This window comes from Rhinopithecus bieti, unplaced genomic scaffold (genome assembly GCF_001698545.2).
Source record: "Rhinopithecus bieti isolate Rb0 unplaced genomic scaffold, ASM169854v2 scaffold_74548, whole genome shotgun sequence".
NCBI classification, from domain to species: Eukaryota; Metazoa; Chordata; class Mammalia; order Primates; family Cercopithecidae; genus Rhinopithecus; species Rhinopithecus bieti.
Genome location: NW_016828873.1, coordinates 650,002 through 668,108, shown reverse-complemented (window position 1 = coordinate 668,108; position 18,107 = coordinate 650,002). Strand labels below are relative to the sequence as shown.

The 18,107-nt window shown below is 34.3% G+C and overlaps 1 protein-coding gene across 1 annotated transcript in view; it reads left to right on the top strand.

Annotated features, from left to right (window-relative positions):
- ZBTB41 (zinc finger and BTB domain containing 41) overlaps positions 1 to 10,374 on the top strand; it is a 52,378-nt gene extending 42,004 nt beyond the window's left edge. The window contains 1 exon segment of the mRNA XM_017864639.1: positions 7,865 to 10,374. Coding sequence (XP_017720128.1) covers positions 7,865 to 8,520 — 656 coding nt within the window. The 3' untranslated portion in view covers positions 8,521 to 10,374.
- Positions 10,375 to 18,107: the final 7,733 nt, after the last annotated feature.

The following is an 18,107-nucleotide window of genomic DNA, read 5'->3' as shown; positions in this document are numbered from 1 at the left end:
TCTCTCTCTCTCTCTCTCTCTCTCTCTCTCTCTCTCTCTGTCTTTTGGGGTTGGGAAGTAAAACCTTATTACTTTGGTCACATCTCCAGTAGAAACATTGATAGTAGACATTATTTTCTTATTCTCATCTTCAAGGGAAAAGCTTTCAATAATTCACAATTAAGTATGATATATTTATAGGTTTTTTGTAGATGAGGAAATTACTATCCCTAGTTTATTTAGAGTTTTTGTCATGAGTAGTTGTTGAATTTTATGTCTTTTCTATATTGATTGAGGGATTGAGGTGATCATATTTTTGTATTTTATTTATGTGGTAAATTATACTGATTGATTTTTGAATATTAAACCTCATTTCTGGAATAAACCCAGACTGGTTTGATATAGTATCTTGCTAATGATATATTATCTTGTTCATCCTGTTCATTGTGTACTGAAGATAGAATATATCTTGTTCATGCTGGGTGCAATGGCTCACAAGCCCCTAATCTCAGCACTTTGGGAAGTCGAGGTGGATGGTTTGCTTGAGCCCAGGAGTTCAAGACCAGTCTGGGCAACATGGCAAAACCCCTTCTCTACAACAAATCCAAAAATTAGCCAGGTATGGTGGCGCATGCCTGTAGTCTGAGTTACTCTAAAGGCAGAGGCGGGAGGATCGCCTAGCCTGGGAGATTGAGGCTGCAGTGAGCTGGGATGGCACCACTGCACTCCAGCCTGGGCAATGGAGTGAGAACTTGTTTCAAAAACAAACAAATACACAAACAAATGTATAGACATGCATATATCCTGTTCATGATATATTATCCTGTATAATTGAATGCAATTTGCTTATATTTTGTACATTTTTTTGGTTCACAAGACATATTGCCTATATATTTTCCCTTGTAATGTCCCAGACAGGCTGTATTATAACTATGCTGGTCTCTAAACATGATTTGGGAAATAATTTATCTTTTTCAGTTATCTGGAGGAGTTTGTGTAAAATTGGCATCATTTCCTCAGTGTTTGGAAGAATTGACAGAATACATTCCTGAGTTTGTTTTCTGTAGGGAAAGGTTTTAATTAATTTTTTTTCTTTTTTTTTTATTTTGAGACTGAGTCTCACTCTGTCGCCCAGGCTGGAGCGCAATACTATGATCTCGGCTCACTGCAACCTCCGCCTCCCGGGTTCAAGTGATTCTCCTGCCTCAGCCTCCTGAGTAGCTGGGATTACAGGCGCCCGCCACCACACCTGGCTATTTTTTTTTTATTTTTAGTAGAGATGGGGTTTCACCATCTTGGCCAGGCTGATGTCCAACTCCTGACCTCGTGATCTACCCACCTCGGCCTCCCAAAGTGCTGGGATTACAGGCGTGAGCCACCATGCTGGGCCTAATTGAAGATTTTTTTAAGTGTGTTTTTAAATTTGTGTTTTAGTATGACCGTTAAAGAGCCGTCATATTTTCAATTTATTTATTCACTTTAAAGGTATTCTATTAATCTAAAATGTAAAATCTATTGGCAGAATTTGGGCTATTTTGTTATTTGTCTTTTTAGTGATGATAGTGTCTTTAGTGATAAGCTTTTTGTCATTCCCGTTACTAGTAATACATCTTTTCATGCTAAGGATTTAGTGATTTTATTAATCTTTTGAAAGAACCACTAGGTTTTGCTGATTTTTCTCTTTGTTGATTTATTTTATTTTTCATATCTGCTTTCTCTTTTGTATTTCTCCCATTTTGTTTGTATTTCTTCTTTTTTTTTAAATTATACTTTAAGTTCTGGGATACATGTGCAGAATGTGCAGGTTTGTTACATAGGTATACACGTGCTGTGGTGGTTTGCTGCACCCATCAACCCATCACCTACATTAGGTATTTCTACTTATGCTATCCCTCCCCAGGCCCCCCATCCTCCGACAGGCCCCAGTGTGTGCTGTTCCCCTCCCTGGGTCCATGTGTTCTCATTGTTCAGCCTCAGTGAGGCAACGCCCTACCCTGGTTCGGCTCACCCTCCATGGGCTGCACCCACTGTCTAGCCAGTCCCAATGAGATGAGTTGGGTACCTCAGTTGGAAATGCTGAAATCATCCGCCTTCTGCATTGATCTTACTGGGAGCTGCAGACTGGAGCTGTTCCTGTTTAACCATCTTATCAGCCACCAGCTTGTATTTTTTTTTATTTAATTTGCCTTTCCCTGCCTTTTTTTTTTTTTTTATTTGCCCTTCCCCTGCTTTTTTTTTTTTTTTTTTTGAGACGGAGTCTCGCTCTGTCGCCCAGGCTGGAGTGCAGTGGACGGATCTCAGCTCACTGCAAGCTCCGCCTCCCATTCTCCTGCCTCAGCCTCCCAAGTGGCTGGGATTACAGGCGCCCGCCACCTCGCCCGGCTAGTTTTTTTTGTATTTTTTAGTATAGATGCCTAAGTTGTTAAATTTTAGTATTTTTTAATGTTTATTGTATGTGTTTGAAAGCCATGTTATCCTCTGAATACTGCTTTAGTTACAATCCATACGTCTTTTTTAATTTCATATTTCCATTATAATTCAGTTAAAAATATTTTCTACTGTCTGTTCTAAAGTATTCTCTCATTAATGGTTTACTTCAAATTGTATTATCCAATTCCTAAATATTTGGGGATTCTCTAAGCAAGTTTATGTTACTGATACCTAGCGTAATTCTACTCGTCAGAGAAGATATTCCATTCAAATATTCTACATTCTTGATTTTTTACCACTTATTTTGTAAGTTACCAAGAGATTTATGTGAAAGTCTCTACTATAACCATGCTTGTAAATTGTTTATTTCTTAAATGAAAATTATTTTTTCATTTTTTGCTTTATGTAATTTGAGGTTATATTATTAGATATATGTATTATTAGTTATATATTAAGATATGTATTAAATGTGTAATATAATACATGTATTAGATATATATTATTAGTCAAATCTTTCTGTTGAACGGTCTTTTATATAATTATAAAATGTTGCTGTTTATTATGGTAAAGATTACCAGCACTCTTTGGGTACTTTCATATTAAATATATATATTTTTTTACTTCCAAGCCTTCTTTGGACTTATGATATGTATCTTTTGGTATTGTTTAATTATCTATTTTGATCATCTTTATCCTTTAATTTGTATGTTTAGTTCATTTAAATTATATGTGATTTCTCACTTACTTGGGCTTGAATATATCATCATGCTGTTCACACAATTGATTCCTTGATGCTTTTTTTCTCTTGTCTTCACTTTGTTTATAATCATTAAGTATTTTTGTTGTCATTTTTCCCTCAATTAACTTCTTAATTTTGTGTTCTTTCATTATGTTTTTAGTGGTTATCCAGGATAACAATGTGCATTCTGAAACTGTTACAGTCTACCTTACCTTCTAGAAAAGATAAATAAAATAATTGAAGTTATGCGTCACTTTCCAGAAACTGCAAATCCTTATACCACCCTTATCTTTCTTATCTCGTATGTATTGTATGTATTTTAATTCTTCATGCCTCTTAAAACCCAAAGACATTGCTTTTTTGTTTTAAATATTTAATATTGTTTAGATTTAACCATGTATTTCTTCTTTACTGTTGACTGTTCTTCCACCTGGGGTCATTTTCCTTATGCATGAAAAGTTCTCTTTCATGCAGTCGGCTGGCACCATATTGTTTGTTTGAAAATGTTTTTATTTTACCACATAAGTAATATTTTTTCTGACTGTAGAATTTACATTAGCAGCTTTTTTTCATTTGGCACTTTAGATAGGTTATTTTTGGTTTTGGAACTTGTTTTGCTTTTGTTGAAAAAAATACACTATCAGTCTTATTGTTGCTCATTTGAAGGAAATGTCTCTTTTAATTGGCTACTTTTTTAGATTTTCTGTTTTTGATTTTCAGAAGTTTTACTATAGTGTGCCTTGATTTGAGTATGTGTATGTGTGTGTTTTGTATTTTGCGAGGTTTGTAGTGTTTATTGAATCTGTGACTTGATGTCTTTCTTTTATTTAGAAAGATTCTTAGCCATTTTCTTTTTAAATATTGCTGTTGCCTACTCTCTGTCTTCCTTCTGAGACTTCAATTACATGTACATTAGACATCTTCACTTACCTCTTCTAGAGTTGCCTTTGTTTCCCATAGATTCCAATCTCTGGTAAAATTTACTTTTCCTACTTTTTCCTGTACATATTAATCATATTGATTTTTATGTCCCAGTCTTTTATGTATAATATTTGCTTTGGGTGTATATATTGCATTTTTTCCCCTCTTGGCGTTTGATCATTTGATTCTGTTTCTTGGCATACCTGGTCACTTTGTATTGAACTTTCGATTTTGTGAGTTAAAAATTACAGAAGCTCTTGAAGATGTGTTCCTTCCAGATAGATTTAAATTTTTTCTCACTAGCAAATAGAATATGAGAGGACTGTGTTCTGTTTCTGGCTACTTCTGATCTGCCTTTCTCCTAGTTCATCATTGTATTGGGGTCTCTACTGACAGCATGGTGTTTTTACTAGAGTTCCTCACTTTGGTGAGCCCTGAACTCCAATCTCTGTCTCCCATATTCTTGGGATTGCTGAATATTGGTCAACCCTGTAGCCTTCTGACTCTTGGTTTCCAGCTGTCTCACCCAGCAAATGTTTCTTTTAATAGTTGGCAAATATAGATACTTTTGTTCATTTCTCTGTTGTTCCTTCTTTTTCAGGCTCCTGACCCTTCACTTCTTTGGTAGTCCCAAACTCCAACTTTTATCTTCCCATTCCAGTGAGATTTTCTGAAGTGCTGGGCTGCAGCTTGGCCTCTATTTCCCCATAGACTGAATCTGAAAGTGCACTGAGGAGAAAATAAAGCACCTCTATACTTCCTGTGTCACCAGACCTTGCCCCCTTAGGTTCTGGCTGACTTGGCTGTGCTTTGATGCCTGCAAAGAGTAATTTGGGGTGGGGTTATTTTAAAAAATCTTTTGTCTTTCCCCTCATCAGTAAGAGGCATGATATGATATAAACTACTTATCAAGTCTGAAATAAGTCTCTTAATGTACATTTTCACATATCAATTTTTAATATCTAAAGAAAGGTGATTCTGTGGATGACATTTTTAAATTCTAAAGGCTCATAGATTCTATGATTTTAGCTATTAGTTTACATCTCTTTGAATATTGTTTATTTCCTTCTACTCTTAATGCTCCTTTTTGTACTTCATGAAAGGGACCTTTTGGTTGCTTTATGTCTCTGATTAATGATCTTGAGATGCACTCCACTTGCATTATTGTTGTTAAATACATAATCTTACTATAGAAACTCTCACTGCAGAAAGTTTATTTCCTTAATTTGTATGTTTTCATCAAGTCGATAGTTTTCACCTTTTCTGCTATGTACCTTTAAGCACTCTAGGTTTGCTTTTTACATTTGATAATGTTAACATTTTCTTTATGAATTTTCATCTTTTTAAAAACCTAAATTGATTTTCTATTGAAAATGATAGTTGTTTAAAATAATAATCGAAAATTCTCAAAGGAGTATGCCCATTTGGATTACAGTTTTCTAAAAGTATTTGTTATTCACTAGAACTGATTGAATATTATTCTAAGTTTTAAAACATCATTGCATTTATAAAACTTTTTTAATGAAGATACTCAAGGACCATCATGCTGATCCTGTGCCAGAGAACACTCAAAACTTAAACTTTTGTCTTTAAAAGTAAATTCTGTACTTCTTGATGGTGTTGGTATTGCTGTGGTCGTGTTCTTATTTAAAAACAAATTATAGAATGCTCCTTGCATGGCGAGTATTGATGCCAGGGATTTATAGAAAGCACTTAAGAGTTCTTGCGTTTTGGAAGTATAAGTTTTGTTGTTTTCAAAGCACTCTCCTCTGAGCTTTTCCATATTGTCTCTGATTATAGGCATTCACTTGTAAAATCAAATGTTAGATGCTGTGTGTTCTATACACAGTTAAAAATACTTTTTTCTGAAAAGTTAATTATTTATATAATGTGTTGCTTCATGTCTCACTACCTCTGTAATGACATCAGTAATAATGTTAGTCCAGAAACAAGTAATAATTCAATAGTACTAGGTACTCAGCCTCCCAGTCTGTCTAAATTTTCTGGTAGTGGGATTTGAAGGTTCCAATGGGCTACAAAATATTTAACAATAATATTTAACAAATAATAGTTTGATATTAGTGATTCAACTTGAAGATGTAATTATCTTTTAATTTACTAGGAGAATGGATGATGTTTCAAATGGAGAAATGAGAAGAAAATATCAACAAACTCATGTGACAATCAATATATAATTTTCTAATTTGACTTTAAAATAATGCCTTTGTGTCTACCGCAGTATTAGTGTTTCTGGATATATTAGTTTTCTGTTGCTGCGGTTAACAAACCACCACAAATTTGGTGGCTTAAACAATACAAATTTATTACCATATAGTTCTTTAGGTCAGAAGTCTGACACCAAGCTGAAACCTAAGTGTTTGGTAGGACTGTATTTCTTTCCAGGGGCTATAGGAAATAATGAGTTTCCTGCTCATTCAGGTTACTGACAGGAATCAATTATTGGAATTGTAGGACCAGGACTGAGATTCTCGTTTGCTTGCCTATTGTACACTGAGAGCCTTTCTCAGCTTGGAGTGGCTGCAGTATTCCTTATGTTCTAGCTTCCTCCTTCCATTTTTTTTTTTTTTTTTTTTTTTTGAGATGGAGTCTTGCTCTGTCGCCCAGGCTGGAGTGCAGTGGCCAGATCTCAGCTCACTGCAAGCTCTGCCTCCTGGGTTCACGCCATTCTCCTGCCTCAGCCTCCCGAGTTGGGACTACAGGTGCCCGCCACCACACCTGGCTAGTTTTTTTTGTATTTTTTAGTAGAGACAGGGTTTCACCGTGTTAGCCAGGATGGTCTCGATCTCCTGACCTCATGATCCGCCCGTCTTGGCCTCCCAAAGTGCTGGGATTACAGGCTTGAGCCACCTCCTTCCATTTTCAAAGCTAACAATTAGTGATTGAGTTCTCATGTTACATCTGTCTGACCCATTCTTCCTCAGTTATTGGCCATATTCTACGATGCCTATGATTAGATTTGACTCACCTGTGTACGCCTGTTGGCCTGCCTATTTCAAGGTCTTATCTTAATCTGATCTTCAAAGTCTCTTTTACCATATAAGTATCTACAGCTTCCTGGGACCAGAGTGCGTACATCTTTGATAGGCCATCATTCTGCCTACCACACTGGCTAACCTAGGAATTTATAATGTTTTTTATAAAACAAAACAAAACTATAGTGTGAGAACCTGACTGAGGGGGAACTAAAAACAGGTCCAACTTCTTTGTTCTTTCCACTGAACAGCTCTTGTTATTTTGACCTCAGGCCAGAGATAACTACTTCTCATCTAATCCAAGGAACCAGGTTAATTAGAATTGCTGTTTTAGTTTTTATCCTCCTTGCGTTGGGGAGGAAATCAGATGTTTTGGTTTAACTTTTTGAGGGCTATGGGAATAAAAGTAAGCAATAATAATAGTTTACAAGCACTTATTATGTACTAGGTGCAGTGCTAAGCCCTATTACTCCACTTTCTCTTTTATTCCATTTACCAACTCTGTGAGGTAGGTATCATTATTATTCCACATTACAGATGATAAAACTAGGTATAGAAGTTGGGTAGCTTGCTCAAATGTTTGACTAGTAAGTATTATAACCAGAATTCAAACCCAGATCTTTTTGATGTTTAAGCTTCTTATTTTTACCAGTTTACTGTACTGTCTGCATTTTGTGATAGTATACAGTATGATTGCTATTATCAAGTTCTTGCAAGTATTCACACTGAAGTTTGCTACTTAAAGTCATTGTCTTATCAAGTTGAGTACATTTTACATTTAATTATATTCTTGTTCATACAGGTGAAAAACCATACAAGTGTCAAATTTGCAATCAGTCTTTTAGAATTAAGAAGACATTAACAAAACACCTGGTTATTCATTCTGATGCCAGACCTTTCAACTGTCAGCACTGTAATGCAACATTTAAGCGGAAAGACAAGCTGAAATACCACATTGACCATGTTCATGAAATAAAATCTCCTGATGATCCTCTCAGTACTTCTGAGGAAAAGCTTGTATCCTTGCCAGTTGAGTACTCATCCGAAGACAAAATCTTTCAAACAGAAACAAAACAATATATGGACCAGCCCAAAGTTTATCAATCGGAAGCCAAGACGATGTTACAGAATGTATCTACGGAAGTATGTGTTCCAGTAACACTGGTTCCAGTTCAGATGCCTGACACTCCGAGTGACCTAGTGCGTCATACTACCACACTCCCACCATCTTCTCATGAGATTCTGTCACCACAACCACAGTCAACTGATTATCCACGAGCAGCGGATTTAGCTTTTCTGGAAAAATATACTCTTACTCCTCAACCTGCAAATATAGTTCATCCAGTTCGACCTGAACAAATGCTAGATCCCAGAGAACAATCTTACCTTGGAACATTACTGGGCCTTGATAACACTACTGGTGTTCAAAATATTTCTACTAATGAGCATCATTCATGAGTAAATCTAAACATTCCACAGATTTTTGGATGGTTATATGCTAATGGTAGAGCTGATAGCTTTTAAATTTGTGGGGCTGCTATTTTCTCCTTTTCTCTAGTTTCTCAAGTCCTCAGAACAGTTTCAAATCAAGAAAACTATGTGTCTCTATTTACTGAACATGACTATTTGGACAAAATTTCTGGCATAAAATTTCTGTGCACATTTTGTGATTTTAAAGATTATTCAGTGCTAACTTTTAATGGTTTCTTAAATTTTTTGCAATTATTAGCTGCTGATATTATGGAAGTATTTTTTTTAATCATCAGTGGAAATTTTTATTCTTCTTTAATCTCATTCCTCCCCTTCTTCTTCCTTCCCCATCTTACAAACAAGTTTGAGGACCAGATAGCCTTTAAGAAGGAATTAAGAGTATACTGATAATTACAACTGTTTCTTATCCTAACTTAAGATTCATTATTACTTTATACAAATTTTTAAAATTGAAATTAGGAATTTGAATTTATAAGAATGTCTTGGATATTTCTGTGTTGTCTTTCCATTCATCTGTAATTTTAGGTTATCATTATCCTTTGGACTTTGGACTTTCGATATACTCAAAGCCGGAAAGCTTAACTGATGTAAGATTAGCTGTTAAATGTAGGACTGAAATAATAATCCAGATAATTGGTTTTTGCCTATACTTCAATTGTTATGAATAAGAAAGGCAAACATAGGTCTGGGCATTAAATTATAAAACTGAAAATGTGTTACATGAAAATATGAGAGTTTTAACTAGATGTTTTCAAGGTAAGTTCACCTTTTGTACTTTACTATTTATTTCAGAAATGTTAATATAATATAGCATATATCTTCATCTCACTGAGGAAAGAGCAGTTGTAACTAAATGAAATTTAATTAAACATGCTACTTTTAGTTTCATTTACTTGGCTGGTAGAAACTCTGGGAAACAGAACCTAGATATTTTGTGTTCAATTGTTAGAAAAGGTGCCAAACAAATTATGAAATTTGTGCCTAATTTAACTGAACATTGTTTAATTAAATGGAACCACTACTTACATACACATTTGCATGCAATCTAGATCTTTAATTTTGCCTTCACAAAAGCCTAATGTCTGTAATTAACCTTTAATTTTTATTTCTGTATGAGACAAAAGTTGAGGACTTGGTGAAAGGAAATAGCAGTTACAGCAAAACCTCAGTAATTAAAATTGAGGACAAAATCAAAATTATAAAATACCTTTAAAGACATGCACTTTCCATATTTTCAAGTCAATTTTAACTAAAAACTAAGATAATGTTTCCTAGTAGAGTTGCTTGAAGATTAGACTAGACAAGGTTGATTTATTATTAGCATGTCATTTGTACATAAACTACTAGAAAATAGCAGTTTTAAAAGTTTTCTATTTCAGTTTTGTTTACACTCCTAATTGCTTTAAGCACTTTTTTGTGTGTGTAAACTGTAAAGTCTAGCCCAGCCCTTGTGAAAAAAAAAAATCACAAATAAAATAATGAAGTTTTAATGAATAAAGTGTAACCAATTAGTAGTGGTGGAAACTGTTGCTGAAGCACTTAAGAAATAAAGGTACTTTACAGCAATGTTTGCCATACTAGCAAAGATAAAACAAAAGAAATATTGAAAATTGAGGCAGTTAACCAAAGTAGCTCATATAAATAACAAAACCAGTCTGAGTTTAGCCTCATTTATCAAGGTTTGGTTGTAATTGTCTTAAGACTAGTGGACATACTTACTAAGTTCTTCTTTTGAAAGCATTCTTATTTCTTTGTGTGGAAATGTTATATCTGGGGTACTTACATGATTGAGCTTGACTATATGAGGTACTGTTAGTCTGTTAGTCTTTCAAATTGACTTTTAAAATACATATCTTTATGATTTTCATCATAAAGACTGACAATATTATAACTAAAATCTTACTATAATGAAAGAAATCATACATAAAATGTAGCCTGCCTTACATATAAGCTAATGTAGAAAAGTTTAGACTTATAAAAGGCAGATAGTATATATATATTTATATACATGTATGTATATGGTATATTATACATTTGGTGGCAGAAAAGAAGATATTTCATTTTCACATTGAAAAGGATACTTTGATTTTGAAGGTATTTACTTTAGANTGCTGAAGCACTTAAGAAATAAAGGTACTTTACAGCAATGTTTGCCATACTAGCAAAGATAAAACAAAAGAAATATTGAAAATTGAGGCAGTTAACCAAAGTAGCTCATATAAATAACAAAACCAGTCTGAGTTTAGCCTCATTTATCAAGGTTTGGTTGTAATTGTCTTAAGACTAGTGGACATACTTACTAAGTTCTTCTTTTGAAAGCATTCTTATTTCTTTGTGTGGAAATGTTATATCTGGGGTACTTACATGATTGAGCTTGACTATATGAGGTACTGTTAGTCTGTTAGTCTTTCAAATTGACTTTTAAAAATACATATCTTTATGATTTTCATCATAAAGACTGACAATATTATAACTAAAAATCTTACTATAATGAAAGAAATCATACATAAAAATGTAGCCTGCCTTACATATAAGCTAATGTAGAAAAGTTTAGACTTATAAAAAGGCAGATAGTATATATATATTTATATACATGTATGTATATGGTATATTATACATTTGGTGGCAGAAAAAGAAGATATTTCATTTTCACATTGAAAAGGATACTTTGATTTTTGAAGGTATTTACTTTAGAGTTCTTTTAATAATAATGTCCTAATGCTTTAAATATATAATTTAATTGTAGGAATTGGTTTACATAGAACTTTTTTGGAATACATCTCTTAGTAAAATGAAATATAATTATATAATTGTATTTAGTTACTATTGTAGATAACTTAAACTTGAGTAGTGATTTACTGTTTTATAAAATGCTTTCATATATGTTATCTCATTTGAACCTCATAACCAGCCCTGAAATAGAAAGAACAAGCTATATTCCCACTTTATAGGTAAAGAATTTGAGGTTAAAATAAAAGGACTCATTTAAGCTCACATGGTCAGTAAGTGGCAGAGCTACTAGTAGGGAAAGAAGAAAGCTAGCATTAATGAATGCTTACTATGTGCCAGGTACTACATCCTGTCATTTAATCTTAACCTAGTCTGGGAGATGTGTAATATAATTCTGATAAAGAAATAGTTTCAGTGGATGATTGAAAACAACAACGACAAAAACAAAATGAAACTAATCTGCTGCCTCTAATTTCCAAAAATGTAAAAAATTGTACAATTGTGAAAACCTCATGGATTTGGGCAAACTGAATGTATATAGGCTTTTGACAAAAGTTGGCACAAAAAGTATAAAAGGAGGCCTATTCTTTTCAGTTGACCTTTTGTAATATTTGATTTAGAGTATTTTGGACAAATGCTCTCTAATTCTAATCCATTTATTTTGTAACTGTACTTAAAATTTTGAATCTTGCAACTAAGTTTAGCTTCATTCAGAATTTTTTTATTTTGAGAGCATAATTTATTGTTTTAAATTAATATTTAGCAGATAGCAGTTAGCACTTAATCTGTAAACTGAATAATTTATCAAGTGCAGAAATGTGTTAATCTAATGGGTTTTGACTTAAATGCACCAAAGATTTTTAGTAGGTATTAAATAGTTTAAAAGAATTTAAATTCTTTCTTGTTTCAATAACTATTTGTCCAAAGAAGCACAGTTGAAGTCCTAGAATAATGGATTTTTTTTTTAAAAGTCGTTAGTTTGAATACTGAGATTGATTATTGTTTGTGTTTATATGTATAAAAATAGGAGCAGAAGAAAATACTCTGGGAATAGTAATACTGACAAACCAATTATAAGTGAGAATACCGTTTTCCTTAGTTTAATTAATACAATGTTACTTTTTTAGTGAACACTACTAAATGCTAAACAAGCCTATTTTTTACACTATGCTATCAAAATAATTTTGCCTTTGAATTTTTTTTTAAGTCAGGTTGAAGTTTTTTTTTTAAAAAACCCCCCCTTTTTTTTTTTTTTTTTTTTTGCAGCCTAAAATCCCATTTAACGTTAGGGATTGGTCCTTATGCCAGCAAGATTTAACCAACTGTAAAGGTAGTAGTAGTCTTTGGATACATTTAAGTAATTAAGGCATTTATTGCTGGGAGAATAGGAGTAGCAAAAATACGGTTTTAAATTGGTGCTTTATTAAGTGACTTCCTTTTAGGCAATGGCAGGTCATGAAATAGGTACACTAATAATTTTCTATCAACCTTAAAAAGTGTCAAAGCATCTTTGTAGGGTGACTCTAAACTACTAATTAAGGATTAATAATAATAAGTAATTATCATTGGTTGCTTTTCAATATAATTGCAAACAAATTAAAAACACAGTTAGACTGATATGTTTATAAGCTTGAGTTTTCTTCCTACCATATCATTCTCATATATCAGTGATGAAACGTCAGATTTTGAGCAGTAGCTCTTTGACAGTGTCCTTTATACCCAGTCTTTTCTTCATTGAATGCTTTGTGCCTTTTCATTGTGTTGTAGTTGCTTAGAGTTGATTCTGCTAGCTAGATTGTACTGATTAATAGATTTTTATTTTTATTTTTTATTTTTTTGGTTATGGGTGTTATGATTATGTTGCCTGCTGGCTGGGCAACTTTTCTTTTTTTTAGGTTGCTTTATGTTATATAGGCAAATTGGCACTAAGTGTTAGTGTGAATATTTGTTTTTATGATTTATATATCATTAAAAAAATCTCTCTTGTGGCCTTTATAGTTACTGTGAAGCCACTCTTGGGCCTGTCTCTATATGCTTATTAGAGGAATCTGACAAGTGAAATAAAATGAGTAGTGTGTCTGCATCTGTGTCTCTGTTTCTCTCTCTTTTAAATAACCAGTAACTATAACTACACAGCTCTGCACTGAATGACCTTATTTCAGTTTGCCTAAAACTGAACAAGAGGTGATGGTTTGAGATGAGTTTCTTATTAGGAGCAGGAACATCCCAACCAATATATAACGAGTTGATAAACTCAGGAAAAATTAGGACTTTAAAGAAAGTTATATTTGGATATTCTAAGATTCAGTGCCAAATTTAAAATGCTTAGAAATACACTCTACAAGTAGCATTTCTAAAACTTTAAGTAGTGTGATAGTAAATGCTACTTGCTGTTAGAGTGGATAAGGGATAATGTGAGAATAATTTTCTAAACAACTTCTAGAAACTAGAGAGTTCTTCCTTATATCCTACCCTTTTACACATTTCTCTAGTGTGGGGTTTTTTGTTTGTTGTTTTTTTTTTGTTTTGTTTTGTTTTGTTTCTTTGTTTTTTGAGGCTAGAGGGAATCCCCTCCTTATTTCCTGTAAAATTATTTTTACTCAAGATACCTTTTCCCTATAATCTTAGCATGCTTTCTGCTCTTTCTCTTCGGAAGTAGCATTAATAAGATAGATGTAATAGGATTAAGTTGTGTGGAAGATGAGAAAAAGAAGGTTTTTGTAGAGGGAGTGCTTATGTTTTGTTTACTCTTCATGTTTCAACTTAACTGTGTATGATCATAAATCTATGATCTTGAGAAAAATCCTAAAACAATTTGAATTTAGCCTATGCAGCCAATTACATAAAGAGAAATTAAGGATTATATTCAGAGGAGAAATTAAGGATTATATTTGGAGCATAGAAGTTATACAAAGAATGTAACCTTGTCTGGTCAAATTCTTAGGTAAAGAAAAGTAATCAATGCTTGCATTGCTGTTGGAGATTCTAAAAGATATATTGAATGAAGAGATATAGCTCATTGTCACTGCACATTTTTTTGCTTGGTATTCCTGCTTGCGTTAAAGCTGGACAATGTACTGTGATGTAATTACAAAATTTTGATTCCTTCCAACAATTGGACTCTTCTTATCCCTATTGATAAAACTGTATTACAATTGATGAGTGTGGCTGCCAGAAAATAATACAAAACTGGGCATTTAGCTGTTCCACATTGTGTAGTAAATGTTTTGATTATGGGGATTTACAATGTACATTAAAGTAGAAATGCTTTTGAACTTGTTTTCAGTCTCAAATAATAATTTTGCTTTTAATTAAGGATACTTTAAAAGCAATGACCGAAAAATCTAAAATATCAGAATTAATTATTGTGAACTGTGTGTAAAATATCTTGTGAGTTTTATACATACTTTGGTTGTCTAATGTTCCTAAGTATAAATGTCTTTATAGAAAATTTCAGTTCTCTGTGAAGAGTAGGAAGTGTACTGTATATTGAACTAGTTCTTTGTGTTATTTTGATATTTAAAATAAACATGAAGTTCTTTGGTCCTAATACAGCATATCTAGGTTTTATTGAATCACATTTTCACAGGATGGGAATGCAGTACTCTGAAACCAAGTAACTTGCAGCACATTTTAAAATATTTTCTCATAAGCTATATATTTTGAAATATTTTATATATTAAATTATAAACCATTAAACTAATGAATTTTAAGTGTAATATAAATTCAAATAGTAGTAATGAGTTCTATGCTTGAAGTAGTCATATTATGCTGTTTTTTAGACAGAAATCTGAAGTATAGTAAAATTCATTAGTGAAATGAGTTATTCTGTATAATATTGAGAGGGGCCACTCTTACCTCTAATCCCTCTCACTTCCAGAAACATACATTCTGGCTATGGGAGAAATGGTTGTTGGTTGAAGGCGTAAACTGTAAGCTATAGGATGATACCCCCAAACTTGCAAGTTATTTATCCCTATCTGGCACCATAACTGAGCCTCCAATAGACTTTCTCTGTTTTATCTCAGCAGCTGCTTCTCAGTGTTAGAAGACCAGTAAATTCTATAGGCATGAGCACATTTCTGCAAAATGAGTCTTCTGATTATAGCCAATGTTGTGTGTGATACTTAGTTTACTATTGCTGTCTAATAAATTATACCAAACTTAGTGGCTTAAAACAACAAATATTTATTACCTCCCAGTTTCTGTGGGTAAGGAATCTAGGCTGGGTTTAGCTGGGTGGTTTTAGCTCAGGGTCTCTCATGAGATTGAAATCAAGCTGTTAAGTCAGAGTTGCCATCTCTAGAGGCTTCACTGGGGATGGCTTTACTTCCAGGCTCACTCATGTGGTCCTTGGCCTCAGTTCATCACATGGCCTCTCCACAGAGCTGCCTAGTGATATGGCAACTGCCCGCCCCTGCTTCCCCCCACCCCTCCACACACACACCACTTTCCCGAAAGCAATCCAAAAAAGAGAACATACCCAGGATTTAAGTTGTTGTCTTTTTATAACCTAATCTTGGAAGTGATATAGTATCACTTCTATTGTCACTAATTCTAGTCCACATGCAAGGGACACAAATTAAACTCCCTGTCTTGAAGAGAGGATAGCAACAAATTTTTGGACATATGTGAAAACCATCACATATTCATTGGTTTATAGATAAAGCTTTCTATAAATCTATAGATAATGGGGGCAGGTATAATAATCTATACTCAGAAAATTACGTTTATCCCAGAGAGGCAAAATATTGCTCCTTCCACAATAGAAAGGGTTTAATGTAACAACATGCCACAGGTAGTTAGCTGGTCCCACTGGAGAACAGAATTAGATTGGATGTTCAGCATCAGCCTCTTTCAGCAGGTTAGGCACTCCACAGGGGCTTATCACATCAGCTTTGGCCAAGGAAACCACCTTGAGCCCATTCTTAGCCTCCACCACTGCTGCCATAGCCACTTTCTAAATGGGTTCAATGTGCAAGCAAATGGATCCCTGGGGGAAGAAGCTGACCTCCACAGGATAGATTGTCCTTTTACCTGATTTTGAGCTCCTTCTCAGCCATGGATATTCTCTGATGAGCATTTACATGGAACACAAATTTAACTTTCTATACCTATTTTGAGAGGCCCTTTTATATAACTCTCCTCCCCAGACCAAGCTGTCACCAATTTTCCATTTTGTTTTCTCCAAAAGTTTGATCAGCTGGCCAAACTGTCAGCCATTGTCCATGAATCAGCACAGAGCTTTACCTTAGGCCATGTTCTCTTCCTTATGAAGTAGACTACCGGACGTACCATCCAGAATTCTCACTGAGAATATTTCCATCCACCCTTAAGGAGAAGCTGTAGTGCAAGTCTGTTTATTTCTGACCTACCATACAGCTTCATCCACAAATCAGGCCTTTTTCTTGTGAAATTATCATTAGGAAATACCCAGTTTTTTCTGTGTAGTTTGAGAGAGAGAAGTGGCAAAGTAGTAAAAGATACTAAAATCTGAGTCACCTGTTTGTGTAAATACACAAGTAAAATGCACTTAACTTGTGTATTTGGGGCCTGCTTAGCCCTGGGTTTGTAGATTCTGCTTTTGTTTGATAGCTCAATGTTGCTTTTCACATCAAGTTTTATGGACCTTTAGATTAGATCCCAGGTTAGGAAATATTTTGTAAAGGGCCAGACACTAAATATTTTAGGCTATACAGGCTATATGTTTTCTATCACAGCTATTCTGCCATTGCAGTGTGAAGGCAGTCATAGACAATATGTAAATAAATGGGTGTGGCCTTGCTCCAATAAAACTTTATTTACAACGACAACAAAAAAAATAGCCAATGGGTCAGATTCAGCCCTTTAGGCCATAGTTTGCTGATCCCTGGATTAGGTAAACAGTTTGTATCACAGTCACTTATAGTCCTTTGATGAGGCATTCAGTCTCTACCATAACCTCGTAGCATAATTAGGATCTGCTTTTCAAATGATAGATGATTTTCTGCAGAGGAAGGCATAGTCTTGTTCTCCAAACCTGGAATTTTGTACCATGATACTTCTTTGGAAACTTGCCAGAGCTTCTATTCCACATCTTGGATTGTCATGGAATGAGTGTTTTCGGCCATTGCAGCCCAGACCTGCTGCAGAGATCTTACTTGTTCCAGGCCTCACTCAAAAATGTCAGTCTTAGAGTTTACTAGGTAAATGGTTTGGTGAGATGTATCTTAATAATGCATGCATTGCCTCCAGAATCTAAAGAGGCTTTCCAAATGATACAAAGTACAAGTTGCCTCTTATTTTAGAAGAGATAGCCTGACATGTCTCAGACCATTGAATCCCTAAAAACTTTACAGATGTGATAGGACCCTAAACTTTGTCCCATCTGGGTTACATTTTTTTATTATTGGCATCTAGAGTGCTTGCTCCTGTTGAGAGATGCAACTTACCATGGGCTCTGAGCAGGCCTACACATTCTTCCTGGTTATGCTAAGAATATGAAGCCCTTATTAATTTTTACGTAGGCCATTTCTCAGGATTGTGTTTGTATAAATCTTGAAGGATGATAGGATGCCTCCCTGCCCAGGCATAGTACTATAAAAACAGTCAAATCTCCAATTCACTCTTCCTTTCCTGTAATACAACCCACTGTGTGTGCAGGCATCCATCATGGGCCCTTTGTATGGTCCCATGAGACTTAAGAAGCAGGAGGAATCAATGTGAATGAACATGCTGACACTCTAGCTACTGTTTTTTCTGTGAATAATGAAGTCTTGTCTCTAACCCAAAACTATCATATTTTCTGCTGGCATTTATGAAACTAGCATGCTAATGCTTTAGCT